Raw genomic sequence first — 15,992 nt, 5'->3', positions numbered from 1 at the left:
GGGAGAGAAGGAGGGAGGGAGAGAGAGAGGGATGGAGGGAGGGAGAGAAGGAGGGAGAAAAAGAGAGAGGGATGGAGGGAGGGAAGGAGGGGAAAAAGGAGAGAGGGAGGGAGGGAGGGAGGGGTGGAGGGATGGAGAGGGAGGGAGGGAGGGATGGAGGGAAGGAGGGAGGGAGGGAGGGAGGGAGGGAGGGAAGGAAGTCCTGCGCTCCTCTTCTTGCAATGACACAATCAGGTTGGGTCAGGGCCACCCTGGGGACCTCATTTTATCCTAATCACCTCCATAAAGATCCTGTCCCCAAAGACATCTTCATTCTAAGGGACCAGGTCATCTTGGATGGTCACAATACAGCCCACACAACCAACCAACCACTATGAGGGATGTAAGGCCTTGGACATCCAAGGACAGCTCAGTCCCCTGCCTGCAGCCCTACCATGCAAGACTCCACCCTCATGACCTTAAGGGATGCCCCAGGTAGTCCAGCTGAAGGCTGGCCGAGGATTGAGGGTCTCAGGGTAAGACTTCCCAGTACCAACCCCAAATTGGGAGAGTCATTTCAGCCACAGGGGACTCTCCAGCTTTATACAAGTGGACTAAATGGTAGAACAGCCTGTGGATATCCTGTGATAAGGTATGGAGTGGGCATGACTGAGGTCTTTCCCAGGAGAAAGCCATTATATACAAGTTCAATGTGGTGGAAGTGATCTGTGCTGTGGTGAGTGATGTGTGCTGTGGGGCATGTGTGTTCAGTGTGCAGTGTGTGGAGTATGTGCTGTGTTTGGTGGGTTCTGTATGTGTGACAGGTACCATGAGTACTCTGTGTGTGTGCTGCATAGTGTATGTGATATGTTGTATGTTTGGGATGAGTGGCATGTGTATATGCGTACATGTGCATGATGTGCGGTGTCCTCTGTGGTGTGTGTCATGCATGTGATGGGCAATGTGTGTATTGTACCTCCTGAGTACTGGGCCATCTGCAGGGCGTGGCTGCACTGGCCAGGTCTGTGTAACCATAGTACCACTCCTAAGAACCTGCTGCCCGCTGCCTCACCCCTAGTGGAAGGCTATGATCCTACAGACAAGGCCTCCCCACCACTGGGATCTGAACAGGGAGCAACAGGCCGCTCTGGGGAGACATGAACTTCAAGGTCCTATGTCTGCTCTGGTGAGGGAAGGGGAGAGGGCACCTGACACCTCCAGCATGGGTTAGGACACAGTACTACAGAGCTGGCTGCGGAGGGGACCGTGGACTTTAAGAGACAGGGTAGAATGCCGGAAACCCTCTCGGGGCAGGCAGGAATTGCCTATTACACCCTCCCAGGTGCCCCCCACCCACCCCAATGGGGGACAGCACGACACCAGACTGCAAGTTGCTTCTGTCACCTGCTCTTTATTGTCTGCCAGGGGCTCCATTCTCATGGGTGACCAGGGTCCCCAAGAGCAATACTACATAGAGAAAGTCTCAGGAAGAGGGCTTGAGAGAAGTCGGCAGTCGGAGCCCAGCACATCCAGGGGCTCGGCAGAGGGCTCTCAGAGTTGGCTAGCCACCACCCACTCTGCCTTTGGAGCAGAGCTCAGATGCCACATTCCAGGAGGACAGGTCACATCTCAAGAGTTCAATGCCATCATTCCCTCCAACCGGCTGGTGTTGAGCCTGGGTCACCCTGAAGCCGCAGCACCTCAGGCCAAGACCCCAAGCTCTCTAAGCCACTCTCTCAAACCCTCAACCCTCTGAGAAAATGGAAAGGGAACAAAGAGAAAGAAAGGAAGGCGGGAAGGCAGACTCTGCTGTGGCCCCTGGGTCAGGGGCCTCAGGGGACAACCAAGGCAAGGCTGCTTAGGACGAGGGGGCCGAGCTGGGCTTCTCCTCCCGTGACACAGGAATGGCCCTCTCACTGTGACCAGCATCCAAGCCGGACTGGACCTTGGGGCCAGAGAAGGTCAGCATGCCATCCGCAGACAGGGAGCAGGAGAGGGCGGACTGGTCCACATTGGAAGGCAGACGGTAGCGGCGGTGGAACTCACGGGAGATGTAGCCATGGTCATCCTGGGGACCGCCAGGGAGGAGCACGGTCAGGGGTGATGGGGCAGCAATAGCCACCATCCCACACTGGAAAAGGAACCTCTCAGACCACACAAGGTGGCCAGGGTCCAGATGGTCTCACGGGGCTGGGCTTTAGGACCAGACCACCAGTGCCTAGCCACTTCACCATGAGATTTACAGAGCTGCAACCCGACTCCTTAAATCCTGGGATCATAGCAAGCCTCCAAGGGACCTCTGGCAAAGGCCAAGCACAGAGAGTGGGCCTGCTCAGGGCCTGTGCTGTGGAACTGGCTGTCACAGATTCTGTCCTAACTCCAGTGAACTATACTGTCCCTGGTTCGGTACTCTTCCCCGCTTCTCCTCCCCTTGGACCTACAGGAACTCCCCAAGACCAGGGCATCAGCAATCCCACTCAACAGAAAGCTTCAGCCAGGCAGAAAACCCACTTCCTCCCGAATTCTCCAGACTCAGCTCTCTGGGCCCAATTTCCTCCATCTTTAGGGGCAAAGGCCAAGAGGTAGAAGGAGTCCTCTGAAGCCTGGCCGAGGGTCAGGGAAGCCTTGTCCTGGCTTCAGTGCATATGGAGCTTGGTTCACCCCCATGCCCTTCTAAGGTTGACAGAAAAGCCCATCCAAGAGAAACTAAGATTGGGGCCGAGAACCTTGCTTCTAGCTCTCTCAGCCATCTGGCCCACATGGGTGTGACACACCTAGCCAGCCTCATTGAGCTTCCTGCATAATCCCAGCTCTGTCAGGAGGCACTACTTGTAGCCAGGTCCAGTGCCTGGGGCTCCCTCAATCCAAAGACCTGAGGGATCTCCACATGATCAGGAACCATGGGTTGGGGTGGGTGACTCCTGGGAAAGAAGCTTTCCCCGCCTGGCAAGGGACCTCCTTAAGCCTCAGGACTGTCACTCACTAACTGAGATACCACAGGGGCTGGGCAACTTTTGGTGCATATAAATGCCAGTTCTTCTGTCCTTGGGATTCTCTTTCCCTAGTCAGGGTTGCATGTGTAGTATGGCTCAGAGGGGGCCCCCTTCAGCGCTCTCCTTTCCCGAGGTCCTTTCTAATCCCCTGTCATCCAGAAGATCCAGGGGGACAGCTGGAGTTGTGCCCAGTACAAGGGTCCTCATCCTGCGTCCCTGAGCCCCACTCATGCTGCCTGGCCCTGCCAGGGTTGAGGACAGTGACCTCCGTGGTCCTGGAAGGGGTCAGTCTAGCACAGGAAGATGTGCTCCCCCCGCCCAGCAGAAGTGGCTGAGCCAGTTCATTCTCCCATGGTGTCCTTAGGGGTACAGGACACATAGCGGGGTATCCACACAAATGGGGATACCACCCAAACTCACCTGCCTTTCGTTGTGCTTGCCATGGATCTCCACGAAGTCCTCCAGTACCTTCACAGTGAGGTCCTCAGGAGAGAAGTGCTTCACGTCCAAGAAGATGACAAACTTATCCCGGTCAGATCGGACCTGAAACCCAAACCCATGTGTGGAGCTCCCCAAAGGGCCACCAGCTCCAGAGACAAAGGACAGACAAACAGCTGTGTGATCTCTGCTGGGTGGATGAAGCCATCAGAACCGACAGTCAATCTTGTCACACCTCTACTTCCACAGGCCAAGGAAGCCTGGAGCTGGGTCTGTTCACCTGGCCCTACAGGCAGGATCACCCCTGACTCCAGACCCAAAGACTGGGCAATGCTGGGTCAGCCAACTGATTACAGGGTGGCTGGCTAATTGGTTATAGGTTGGAGAACTAGTTATAGTAGGATGGTTGGTTGGTAAATGAGTAGCTTGGCTGATTAGAGTCCAAGTTATTGGTTATGAGTTAGCTGGCTGGCTGATCATCATCAAATGGCTAGTTACAGGCTGACCAGTTGTTTGGTTATGGCCTAGTGGCTAGTTATGAGTTGGGTGGGTCTTAGCATGTTAAGTAGCTTGTTGATTAAGTTAAGCTGGTAATGAGGGGGGGGGTGGGACTTAACATGTGAGGTAGCTGGTTGATTAAGTTTTTAAGTAGGTGATTGGTTATGGTTGATCATGGACTGGTGGGTTTGGCTAGATAGGAACTGGCTAGCTGGTAGGACTAACGTCCTTGATATATCCACAGTCCCAGGAGCCTACCTCGCCTGTCAATCCGATGCTACCAACAACTTCACAGCACCACTGTCTGCCAGAACAAGCCTTTTGCACTCTCCTCCCTCAACCCTGACTAGAGAGAGCCTGCATTTGGGCAGTTCGTGCCCTAGAGCTGTGGTTGGATCAGCTCTGGGAGCCTTCTTTTAAAGCAAAGGGAGGCTCAACTCTTCCAGCACTGCGGATCCCTTGGGTAGGAAGGGATATAGCCTTTTGGCCTTTCTTTGGCCATCAGGGAAGCTAGAAGGGAGCCCCCTTTGCAGCTTTGCTGGCTACAGAAGGCTCCCGCCCTCCTTTCCGTGGTTCATGGCAGTACGTCCCACCCCCACACCAAAAAGAGAAAGTACAGCGAGCGGCCAGCCCAGGACGCTTGCCTCTGCCATGGCACTTGCCTTGATGGGGTTGTTCTTGGGGTTTCCAGCATGTGGTTGGTGCATTACAAACCACATATGGGTCATGAGCTGATGGGAGGAAAAGACAGCGGTCGGGCTCGGGAGGTCTCCTCCTCCTCCGACCCCTTTCCCAGTGATGGGGGAGTTTGGGGCAGCTAGGCGTGTGAGCTCCCACCCAGCCTCTGCAGGGTATGAGGCTGGGAGAGTCGGGGACGTTGCTAGAGGAGAGCACAGGGCAGGAGTAGCTCCCTAGCTGTCCTCCAGACAAGGCCGAGACCCCTCTGACCAGCAAGGAGTCAGCGCGGCTGCATCTTACCTCGGAGATTCCAGAGTCCAGCACCGTGCGGAAGAGGGACTGGCGGTAGTAGGGACTGATGGTAGAAGACAGGAAGGGAAGCAGGTCATATTCAAAAAGGCCCTCGCCGAAAAACTGGTCGAAGAGTCGGCTGGGGTAGAAGGGCCCCAGGGCGCGCTTGAACCAAGGGTGCTGGATGGTGACGTCCATGTTCTTCTTGGCAACGCAGGGACCGAAGGCTGGCAGTGAGTCAGGCAGGGGCCTCTGGGCAGTGCAGTGGAGAGCTAGCGTTCTGGCCCTCCCTATATACGCCTGCACAGAATAGAGGTATTAAGGGATTTCCCAAAATGCCTATGCTCAGCTCAGAAGGGAGGCTGCACTGTCAGCAGCTGGGATGCTCACCCGCCACCACAGCCCCAGCCTCACACACTGAGCAGCAGGGGCCGGCTCTCAGTCCAGATGTCCCCAAGGAGGTCTGAGGAGAGTCTTACCCTCCAGGCCTGGGGCAGTACCATTGTCCTAAGGGATCCTCCTGGTCTCCCTTGGAGGAAGAATTCAGAACCCAGTTTCATACATGGGGAAACTGAGGCACAGAACTCAGCAAGCCTTCCCCCAGATCTCCCAGCCTCCAGTGAAAGCATGTTGTTCAAAGCCTTTTTCTTTTTTTTGGTTTTTCGAGACAGCGTTTCTCCGTGTAGCTTTGCGCCTTTCCTGGAACTCACTTGGTAGCCCGGGCTGGCCTCGAACTCACAGAGATCCGCCTGGCTCTGCCTCTCGAGTGCTGGGATTAAAGGCGTGCGCCACCACCGCCCGGCCTTCAAAGCCTTTTTCTTACTTGTAGCAAAAATTACACAGCTCACAAAAATTTCAAGGAAGACAGGAAACAATGAAGAAACTGGCCAAATCCTGTTCCAGTTCCGACTCTTCCAATGGCGTCTGTATGCTTCCAACAGCCTGCCTGCGTATGATTCTGAGCTTTCCTCTGTGCTGCCCACCCTGTGCCGCCCACCCTGTGGTCACCATCCTCAGCAAAGGCTCAAGTCTTCCCAACATCATTTCACCATGAGTATTAAACCAGCTGCTTCTGCCTGGTCCAGGGCTTATGCAAGTCACTTACAGGTCTTCCAGGGTCTTATGGGCAAGGCTGGAAAGGGTTCTGCTCCTCAGCCTGGGACCCTCATTCAGGTATCACCAGGTGTAAGACATCTCTGAACTCCAGGTGTGTGTTTGGCGCCGGCGAGTGATAAAAGGTCCTAGAACAGAGGCAGAGAACCACCTTTGCCCTGAAGGCTTGTGATCCCAGAGGAGTGATTTCCTGGAGTCCCAGCAACAAGTACTAAATAAGATGCATGTGATACCTGCTGCAGGAAGCGATGGGAACCTCCCAGTCTGCCCCCCACTCTCCACAACACTTGTTGCCCACAACTTAGTAGTTCTTCAGGCCACACTAGGAGGCAGGTCCTAGTAGTACCCTGTGGGGGTCACTTTGACCACCATGGCCAACAGAGTCATGATCCTTGGGAGGAAAGAAAGCAGATCAGTTCAACATTACTAAGTAGCTGATGTTAGTGCAAACTTCAGGAGTCCGACCCAGAGTGGTTTATTTTAGGCGTATTTAAGCACAGCACAGTTTGATGAAAACTTTTCTGGTGATAATGAATTCAATCCCATGTGTACAAATAAGGCATACATAATCTCTTTGAGGAACAAAACAAGCTAAATAAAGATCAGGCGTGACTACATCGAAATTCTTTGTTAAGTTTGTAAAGTTTTTCTCAGTCGATCTATAGAACTATTTCTTATGGAAGATGATAGGTTCTATAGATGACTGAGAAAAGCAAGCTTACCATAAGGGAGGGTCCAGTGTGGTCTCTGGCTACACAGATAGTGCAAGGTCACCAGGCTAGAATGCACATCTGATCCCAGCCTTCTGGGAGGATAACGGGTATCACATCCCCTCCCTTGAAGGAACAACCCTGTGTGCTAACACTCCAGGTTCCCTTAGGGCTTATCTGTGATCACAAGGACCTCCATGTCTCCTACATCACTCCACTTTTCAAACCAAGCAAATGGAACTTAGAAGGGCTGAACTGCATGAGCACATCACTCCACTTGGATGAAGGGAAGGGTACCCAGTGCAGAGGGCCCAGGCCGCGTGTTGAACTGGGGTCAACATCTGGGCAGTGGCAAGGGGTAAGCAGGTGTACCTTACTATGTTGAGGACCTGAGTTGATAAGTTGAGAGGGGTTAACCGAATGGAAGAGTACTGGCTATGTCCTCCATGAAGAGCTTCAGTCAAACCAGGTCCATGATCAGGGCTATGAGGAGCCGCCCTAGAGCTTGAGAAAAGATAGACAGTAGCGTTCATTTACAGTCAGGCGTTTGGGGTCCGGCAGAATGGGTGAGCAGGTAAAGGAGCTTGCAACATCAGCCTGTCAATCCAATCCACATAAGGCTAGAAAGAGAAAATAGATTTCACAAGCTCTACATAAGGTGGCCACACATATGCACACACACACACACACACACACACACACACACACACACACACACACACTTGATGATAATAATAATTTTTTAAACCAAGCCAAAAAAAAAAATCAAGTCTAGCCTTTAGGGCCTGGTAGCTGCTTCAGGAGCTGAGTCAGGAGGATCTCAAGTTCAAGGCCTACCTTGGCTAGAGTGAACTCAAGGTCACACTGAGCAGCTTTATGAACTGCCTCAAAAGAAAGGGAAGGAGGGCCTGGGGATGGAGGTCAGTTGGTAGAGTGCTTGCCTATCCTGCACAAAGCCCTCGGTTTGACCCCTAACACCACATAAGCCAGGTGCAGCGGCACACGCCTAGTCCTAGCACTTAGGAGGCAGAGGCAGGAAGGTTGGGTGTTCAAGGTCATTCTTGACCTCATAGCAAGTTCAAGGCCAGCATGGGCTACGTGATGGCCCTGTCTCTAAATAATAGATAGATAGATAGATAGATAGATAGATAGATAGATAGATAGATAAGGGCTTGGGGGGTACTGTAGTAGTAAAGTACCTACCTAGCATGAATGATGTCACCAGTATCACAAAAAAAAAAAAGCTTCATACTTTTTATCACAGATTTCTTTAAAAGTCATTTTGACTTCTTTAAATACCACATTAAGGGCTGGATGAGGTGGCACAAGCCTTTAAGGCAGAGCCAGGAAGATCTCTGAGTTCCAGGCCAGCCTGGTGTACAGAGCCAGTTCCAGGACAACCAGGGCTACACAGAGAAACCCTGGCTTGAAGAAAAAAAAAATGTTGGATGAAGACAAAAGGGCTGGGAATTTTCAATCCCACCCACAACACTGAACACAGAGAACAATATTCTGCTCTGTCCCCTCAACAGATCCCGCATGCGGATGAAGACCAAGCTGGGACAACAGGCCGGAATAATGCCAAGGTACCAGCCTGAGACCTCCTCTTGTGGGTCACAGCCCAGTGCCATGGAGGACAAAGCAAGCTCTTATACCCCTCACAGTCCTGCTCCTAGAGAGATTATGAATTCCTATATGCTAAGGGTTCAGTGGGCTCGGTGGACTGTGAGAGGCGCAGTCCTCGCCACAGGAGGTGACTTCAGCGTGGCTGGGCCTGAGTACGTGCTGAATAGTGAAGTTCTACAGAGAGAGACTTGAAGATCCCCTCATTCCACTCAGCTCAGCTTGCTGCATGAGTGTCCTGTGGCTGCTGGAACAGAAAGCCACAGTCTGGGTGGCTTACACAACACACATGTGTTGTCCTGAAGCTCTGGAGGCCAGAAGTCTACAATGCATCTCTTGGAGCTAACGGAAAGGCGTTTGCTGGGTGGGGCTGTTAGGGCTCTGGAGGGAATCAGCTTCCTGCTTTTCTAGCTTCTTCCAGCTCCGGGCTCTGCCTCCACCTTCTACTACCCTTTCTGCTGAGATAAGAGCTAGAAGGTGGAGAGGAGCGCTGTGAGATGCTGTCCTCTGGATGTGACATGGTCGCTGTTCCCATGAACCCACGGCAGCTACCAGAACAAGATCAAGACAGTCAACATTTCACCATGGATAGGGAAGGGCTCTAGGCAGTTGGTGGCAGCTGGGGGGAGGGGAGTCATTTATCTTTGGGGATGTAACTATGTTTGGGTAGATGTTTCCACACCCATGAATATGCAGGCAAAAAGACAAGAGAGGACAAGAAGGTGACAAGGGAAAGCATTGGGGATCCAGGGGAAGTGGAAGAGTAAATTTGGGGTAGATATGAGCAAGATACTTGTCCTTGTGTATAAAACTGTCAAAGAATGTTCAAAAAAGGAGAAGGAGGAGCTGGGATTCCCCAGAACGTGCCCTTCTTCTACCCTGGGGCCAGGGGTCACAGCTTTTACTTCCCCTTTGTCCTGAGAGTTTATGTGTTCCAGGTTCTAAGGCCCACAACGTGGATGGCCATTTTTGTGCTTGCCACAGGTAAGGAGGTCCATGAGATGAACATCACCCAGGGTAGCTTCCAGCCCTCTTCACCAGCACAGGAACTGGCTTACAGAAAGCCCAGGGACAACGGTGGAGACCCGCTCTTCTTCCTCACATCTATGACCTCACTCATCTTGCATCTTAGTTATTAAGGGACTCCGCTTTCACCTTCAGGCTCCATGGCCACTCCAACAGCCAAAGCTGGGCCCCTGCCCAGGGTCGGCTGCATGGAAAGTGTCTTCAGTCAGTCCTTGACTGATACCACTTGAGTCTTGTCTAGAGAATAAACACTTTTGGGGGCTGGAGAGATGGCTCAGCAGTTAAGAGCACTGGCTGCTCTTCCAGAGGACCCCGATTTAATTCCCAGCACCCACACGGCAGCTCACAACTGTCTGTAACTCCAGTTCCAGGGGACCCAACACTCATGGCAAAACACCAGTGCACATAAAATAAAGTTAAATTAAAAAAAAAAATAAAAATATATATACACTTTTCAGGCCAAGCCTCACTGGCTTTTCTTCAAACAGACAGTCACTACATAGCTAGACTGGACTCAAACTTGAGATGCTCCTGCCTCAGCTTCCCACGTGCTGGGATTGCAGGTGAGGACCACCAGGCTCAGCTCCTCCAGCACTCATGTTTAGCTCTTTGAAGGATCTGCTCCTGCATTCGACAGTCCTGACCTTCCAGGTGAGACGTCCTCTCTGAGGCAGCATTGCTGTGGCTGTTACGGCTGTAAAGCTGCTGTGAATACTGAACTATTAGCACTGCAAAAACTAAACATTGGCTCTCTGGAGAAACTTTAAGGGCCACAGGAGCCACGAATCACAAGATTCTCATTGTCCATTCAGTGTCTGGCCAGGCATGTTTCTTCTGTCTGAAAAGTTCTGATCTTAGCACCTTTAATCCCAGCACTTCAGGAGTACAGAGGCAGGCAAGATCTCTGTGAGTTCGAGGTCAGCCTGGTCTACCTAGCAAGTTCTAGCCATGGCTACATAGTGAGACTCTGTCTCAAAAAAAAAAAAAAAAAAAAAAAAGAGGGGAGCAGTACTGGAGAGGGTCAAAGGGTGAGAGCACTTACTGCTCTTCCAGAGGACCTGAGTTCAGTTCCTAACACACATATTGGTCAGCTCAATCACCTGGAACTCCAGCTCCAGGGGATCCAGTGCTGCCCTCTGACCTCCATGAACACTCTCACACATGGCACTCACTCACAGAGACACACGTGTACACATAAATAAAATAAATCCTTTTTTGGAGGAAGGGTTGTTTCAAGGCAGGGTTTCTCTGTGTAGCTCTGACTGGCCTGGCTCTGATGTGAAACCGTAAGGAAGGAGCAAGGAATTCATGTTGTCATCCCTTAGATGTCAGCGAGGTTAGAAAGAACACTCATCCCATGGCTTGGAGATACTCTCCAAGGTGCATCTAAGGTCATGGAACCTACCTCCTGCCCACGGGAAGAACAGAGCATCCCTGATGACCTTGTCACACAGCCCTGCAGGCTTGCTCTGTAGAGAGCGCGCCATCCTGACCGCATGGGTAATGGCTGCAAGGCTTTCTTGAGGTGGATCTGAAGGTCCAGAACTCCTCGTGGGGGCACAGAAGAATCGCTGTGAGTCCACGAGTTTGCGTGCATCAGCAGATTTCAAATGATCTCATTTGCATGTATAAACTTCACCAGGGTCGGGGGAGCCGTTAGATCAGCGCTGATTCTGTGGCCCATGGGACCACTTGTGCGTTATTGCAGATTTAATGTTTAAAATTGGGAAACTGAGCCCAAACCAGGGATCGTGTTTAAGTGCAAACATCAGCCTATGCCTGAAATATAGAAAAAAAGAACTAAATAGAAATGTTCTCTTCTCCCTAATTGCTAATTGCTTTAAAGAAAAAAACAAGAAAAATTACCGTCATTTGTAATTATCACTTGATTCCCCACCCCTTCCCCACAGTTTCACAAGCAGGGCTGGTCTCATCGCAGACCTTGGCCATCTCTATATTTTCACTCAAAAGCGGCATCTCTCAGCTTCTCTTCGGCTATCCTGAGTCACCAACATTGCACTTGTGCTGTGGGACATTATTAAGTAAAACTGGGGTGGTAGGAACACAAACTCGCTGGCCCTGGCCAGTGGTCTCCACCTCTCTTGACTAGAGCTTGGGAAGTAGACAGCCCAGCATGTCCAGTTGCAGATGATGTCCCGCTTGCAGGTTGAAAAAAAAAATTCATTTCTCAAAATCAAAGAAAGACAATGCACTATTCTCCTGGGGCTGAGAAAAGGGTCTGACAGGGGACAGGGACAGGGGACAGAGGTGGGAGACGTTAGGAAAGAACCCCAGTGGAGTGTGTTTTGGAGAGGTATTTGTACTGTGTGCCATGTGTGGTGAGTGTGGGATATGTGTGTGATTGTGTGTCTGTGATGTGGGGTATGCGATCTGAGTGATATGTGTACAATATACGCACCTGATACATGTGTATGATGTGTGTGATTGTGTGTCTATGGAGTGAGTTAGTAGGATGGAGCTGGAGGTAAATACATATGTGTAAGAAAGAGTGTCCTTGGTGGAGTGTAAGCCTCCACCTTGGAGACCCTCTTCACCAGTGTCTAAGCACAGCAGCCAGGCAGGAAGGCCCCACAGACTTGCTTCCGTGTCCTCCCCGTCTGGTTTGGACAGCAGCTTTCCGCCCAGCCTCAGCATTCCTGCTCCACTGCACACGGCTCAGCCGCCCCACCCTGGCAGAGCTGACATCTGCTTGATCCTGAGGATTCCCGCGACGCCAGCACAGTCTGCTGTGCAGTCAGAAAGCCTCGCTCGATTTTCCACCCCAGGGGCCAGGGCTCCTGCACAAAGCGAGCACAGGGCGAACAGCATTGTGGCAGGGCAGCAGGAATGCGCCCAGCTAAGCCCTGGCCCCAGCCTCAGGGGTCAGCAGGTCAGACAGGACTGTCCATGGCAGACACCACCACATCCCGGAAAAGAGCAGGGGCCAGTCACGCTTGCCAACCCCTCCCAGGGCAAAGCCACTGGCTGGGCATCAATGAAATCCCCCACCAAGCATCTGAAGAGGCCAGCCTGGGAGTTGACCCTCACCCCTTCCACCCCACCCCTACCCCCACCCTCACCCCTCCTACCCCACTCCCATCCCCACCCCCACCCCGCCAAGGACTCAAAGGAAACCATGTTCCACACACCTGGCTCATGGGTTTCCACCCCTCCTGCTCACTCACACTTGCTGTCATTGATAACTTTTGCCACGGGAGCAAAATGCTGTCTCAGTGGTTTTATTTTCATCACAAAAATATTCGTGGGCCTCGGAAGTAGAAAACTTGGTACAAAGAGCATCCACAGAAGCACCAGCCAGATTTAACAACTGAAGTTTTGCCCCACTTGCTGTTTGTCAATATCGCCATCTCTATTTATGTGTTTGTTGTGAGTTTTTTTGAGACAAGATCTCACTGTGTAGTCTCGGCTGGCCTGGAACACACTATCTAGACCAAGCTGGCCTCGGCTTCCCAAGCGCTGAGATTAGAGGTGTGAGCCACTTTACCCAGCCTATTCATTATTTTATTTTTTTAATTTATTTTTATTTTATGTCCATTGGTGTTTTGCCTGTGTGTATGTCTGTGTGAAGGTGTCAGAAGCCCTGGAACTAGAGTTACAGACAGGTGTGAGCTGCCATGTGGGTGCTAGGAATTGAACCTGGGTCCTCTGGAAGAACAGTCAGTGCTCTTAACCACTGAGCCATCTCTCATTAATAATTAATAAATTATTTTAAAGCAAAGCCCAGACATCACCCCATTGCTGTCTCTCATGCTCCAGGTAATTCTCTCAAAAACACATGCATTTCCTGACAAAAGCTCAGGGTCCAGTGCACAGCTGCCCTGGCCAGATAAACTCCACTCATCAAATGGTCCTGATTATTTCAAGTGTGTCCTTTTGTGGTTGATCTGATATGCCCTCCACCCCTACTCCCTGCCCTGGTTGGTTATTTATTTATTTATTTATTTAGGTTTTTCTTTTTCTTTTTTCTTTTTTTTTTTTGGTTTTTCAAGACAGGGTTTCTCTGTGTAGCTTTGCGCCTTACCTGGAACTCACTTGGTAGCCCAGGCTGGCCTCGAACTCACAGAGATCCGCCTGGCTCTGCCTCCCGAGTGCTGGGATTAAAGGCGTGCACCACCACCACCGCCCGGCCTATTTAGGTTTTTCAAGACAGGTTTCTTTGTGTAACAGCTCTGGCTGTCCTGGAACTCACTTTGTAGACCTGGCCTCAAACTCTCAGAGATCCTCCTGTCTCTGGCTCCCTCCCAAGCCCTGGGACTAAAGGTGTGCACCACCACCGCCGGAACTTCCGTGGTTATTATGCAGAGCCTTCCTAAAGCTGCTTCTGCATTGTGGAAAAGTCATGTGTGCTTTTCTGTTTTCATCTGCTAACATGGAAGATATGAATTAATTATCTAATGAGTTAATTATCTAATGAATTATCTAATGATCTGCCTGACTTAGTCATTGTCTTAGCCCAGGTCCCTGAAAACAGAGCCTGAGGCAAAGCTTAGGTGTGGACGTGTCATGGGCAGGATGGAGGATCTTCTATCTGTGGGTAGGAGAGGAAGTCAAGGATTTGGTGAGAAATCACAGTGGCTGGCATTGCCTAGAATCTCTCAGGGCATCACCATATGGTGACTTCTTAGCACTTCCCTTACCAGATCTCCTCCAGAGGGCCAGAAACACTCCCACTACCACTTTTCCTGGTTCTTCCCTGGACTCCTTTGGGCCTGAATTATCTCCCCAGGCTCATGTGTCTGAATACTTTGTGCCCAGCTGGTGGCACTGTTCTGGTTAGCTACAGAATTGTGGAGATGTGGGGCTGGAGAGATAGTTCCACAGTTAAAAAGTACTGGCTGCTCGGCCGGGCAGTGGTGGCGTATGCCTTTAATCCCAGCACATGGGAGGCAGAGGCAGGCGGATCTCTGTGAGTTCAAGGCCAGCCTGGGCCAGCCTGAGCTACAGAGTGAGTTCCAGGACAGGCTCCAAAGCTACACAGAGAAACTCTGTCTCAAAAAAAAAAAAAATTGCAGAGAGCTGGTGGGTACGGAACTCAAGCTTTCTGGGTATGAAAATCATGATGTCAACAGCTACTCTGCTGTTGCCACACCCTGCACTGTGCTCACCACACCAAGATGAGCTGAAACCCTCAGTCAAATTAAACCTTCCTTTAGTTGCTTCTGATAGGTACTTTGTCAAAATGACAGAAAAGATATAAATGCAGGCAGCCTTGAGGGGAGCCAGAGTACTGGGGTCCAGGCAGGTCAGCCTGTGATGCTGATGGTTGTGTGACTATGTGAATGAGATTTGAAAAGAGAAATGGGGTGCTATGCATTTACCACAATGTGTCACTATCTCAGACTTAGAGGAAGCTGGGCACACATGCCGAAACTCCTCGGGAGAAGTTACCACTTTGGACATCCAGAAGATACCTCCCACACACCCCAGATGGGGATGACCACCAGCGACAAAGTAACTCCAAGGGCACAAACCCATGCTTCAAAGCCACAGGCACATTCTTGGTCAGGCTGAGGCATCTTCCAGAAACGGAGCAGCTCTTCCTCTCGGCGTCCACTCTGGTTGCGCAGCTACAAACAGTGAATGACTCCAACTAAGACATTTGGGCATCTTCTGGGCCATGCAACGGGCCCCAACGAAGACACAGGAGCCAGAAACAGGCCAGGTGGTCAGTTAAGCCAGGAATCCTAAAGCAGCAGTTCCAAGAATATCCTTGCTGAAGACTGGAATGCCAGAAGAGCGTTCTGGTTCCCAGTTAACTCCCACACCTCCTCCTGGAGGCTGTACATGAGGACCTGAAAATGAGGAGACGTCTGGACACCTCATGGTTGGGCCAACTGAAGCGAGCCGCTCATGCCCTTCCCCATACTCAGTTTCCATCACAAATCCTTTAGAAAGCCCCCAGACTTCACAGTACCTTGTGTCTTGCTCTGCAGAAACTCTGTATCCTCCCTCCTTGCTCTCTCTCCCTCCCTGTGAAGCTTCTACCTATGAATCTATGACAAATTTACTCCTAAATTTACCCTATGTGGGGGCTGGAGAGATGGCACTCACTTGAGTGCTCTTCCTGAGGTCCTAAGTTCAATTCCCAGCAACCATATGGTGGCTCACAACCATCTGTAATGGGATCTGAGCCCTCTTCTAATGTACATGAAGACAGAGCACTTATATGCATAAAATACATGAATAAATAAATCTTTAAAAAAAGAGTTCTCTATGTGATTCATAAATTCTTCAGAGTTTTCATGACAAAAACAAGAAACCCTCTGGCTCAGGGTGGCTTTGGTGGCTGTTGAGTTTTCTAGTGTCCTAAGCCCCCCAACCCAACTTCACTGAGAGCCAAGAAAAGCTCCACAGCTCTTGAAGTTACCCCAATATTCCTGTTTCACTGAGATGCTCACATGCTCCTTCCCCTGAGCAGCAGTGGACACTGGCTATGCTCAGGTTCAGGGTCCTGCACTGGGGAGACATCTCAGATCGTCCAGGTGTGTCCAATGCAGAATGGCTGCCAAGAGGGGCTCAGAAATCCAGCTTCTTCGATGCAGGGCTATGGGTCCTGATCCTACTTCTTGGGAAAAACCTTGCTTGCTGGCCCACTATGGATTCAGACAACAGAGCCCTTCTG

The 15,992-nt window shown here is 51.2% G+C and overlaps 1 protein-coding gene across 3 annotated transcripts; it reads right to left on the bottom strand.

Moving 5' to 3' along the window:
- Positions 1-1,699: 1,699 nt before the first annotated feature.
- Cryaa (crystallin alpha A) lies at positions 1,700-5,075 on the bottom strand. Of its 3 annotated transcripts, none has more exons than XM_059282234.1 (4): positions 4,887-5,075; positions 4,553-4,639; positions 3,393-3,515; positions 1,700-2,047 (listed from the first exon to the last, which is right to left on the bottom strand). In XM_059282234.1, exons 1-4 carry the CDS (start codon positions 5,073-5,075, stop codon positions 1,838-1,840), a joined length of 609 nt encoding a protein of 202 aa, XP_059138217.1. In that variant the 3' UTR covers positions 1,700-1,837. The 3 variants fall into 3 exon arrangements, with proteins under 3 accessions (XP_059138217.1, XP_059138218.1, XP_059138219.1); XM_059282235.1 differs by having other exon boundaries at positions 4,571-4,639; XM_059282236.1 differs by lacking the exon at positions 4,553-4,639.
- Positions 5,076-15,992: the final 10,917 nt, after the last annotated feature.

The sequence above is a fragment of the Peromyscus eremicus genome, chromosome 16_21, assembly GCF_949786415.1.
Source record: "Peromyscus eremicus chromosome 16_21, PerEre_H2_v1, whole genome shotgun sequence".
Classification (NCBI taxonomy): Eukaryota; Metazoa; Chordata; class Mammalia; order Rodentia; family Cricetidae; genus Peromyscus; species Peromyscus eremicus.
Note: the sequence above shows the minus strand (reverse complement) of the source record. Positions and strands in the feature narration are given on the sequence as shown.

Excerpts from the sequence above, each read along its gene's own strand:
- Cryaa (XM_059282234.1), bottom strand. The coding sequence starts at position 5,075 with ATGGACGTCACCATCCAGCACCCTTGGTTCAAGCGCGCCCTGGGGCCC. Across the intron at positions 3,516-4,552 it reads AGGCAAGTGCCATGGCAGAG|GTCCGATCTGACCGGGATAA; the intron begins GCAAGCGTCCTG and ends TTTGGGTTTCAG. Across the intron at positions 2,048-3,392 it reads GCAAGCACAACGAAAGGCAG|GATGACCATGGCTACATCTC; the intron begins GTGAGTTTGGGT and ends GGCGGTCCCCAG.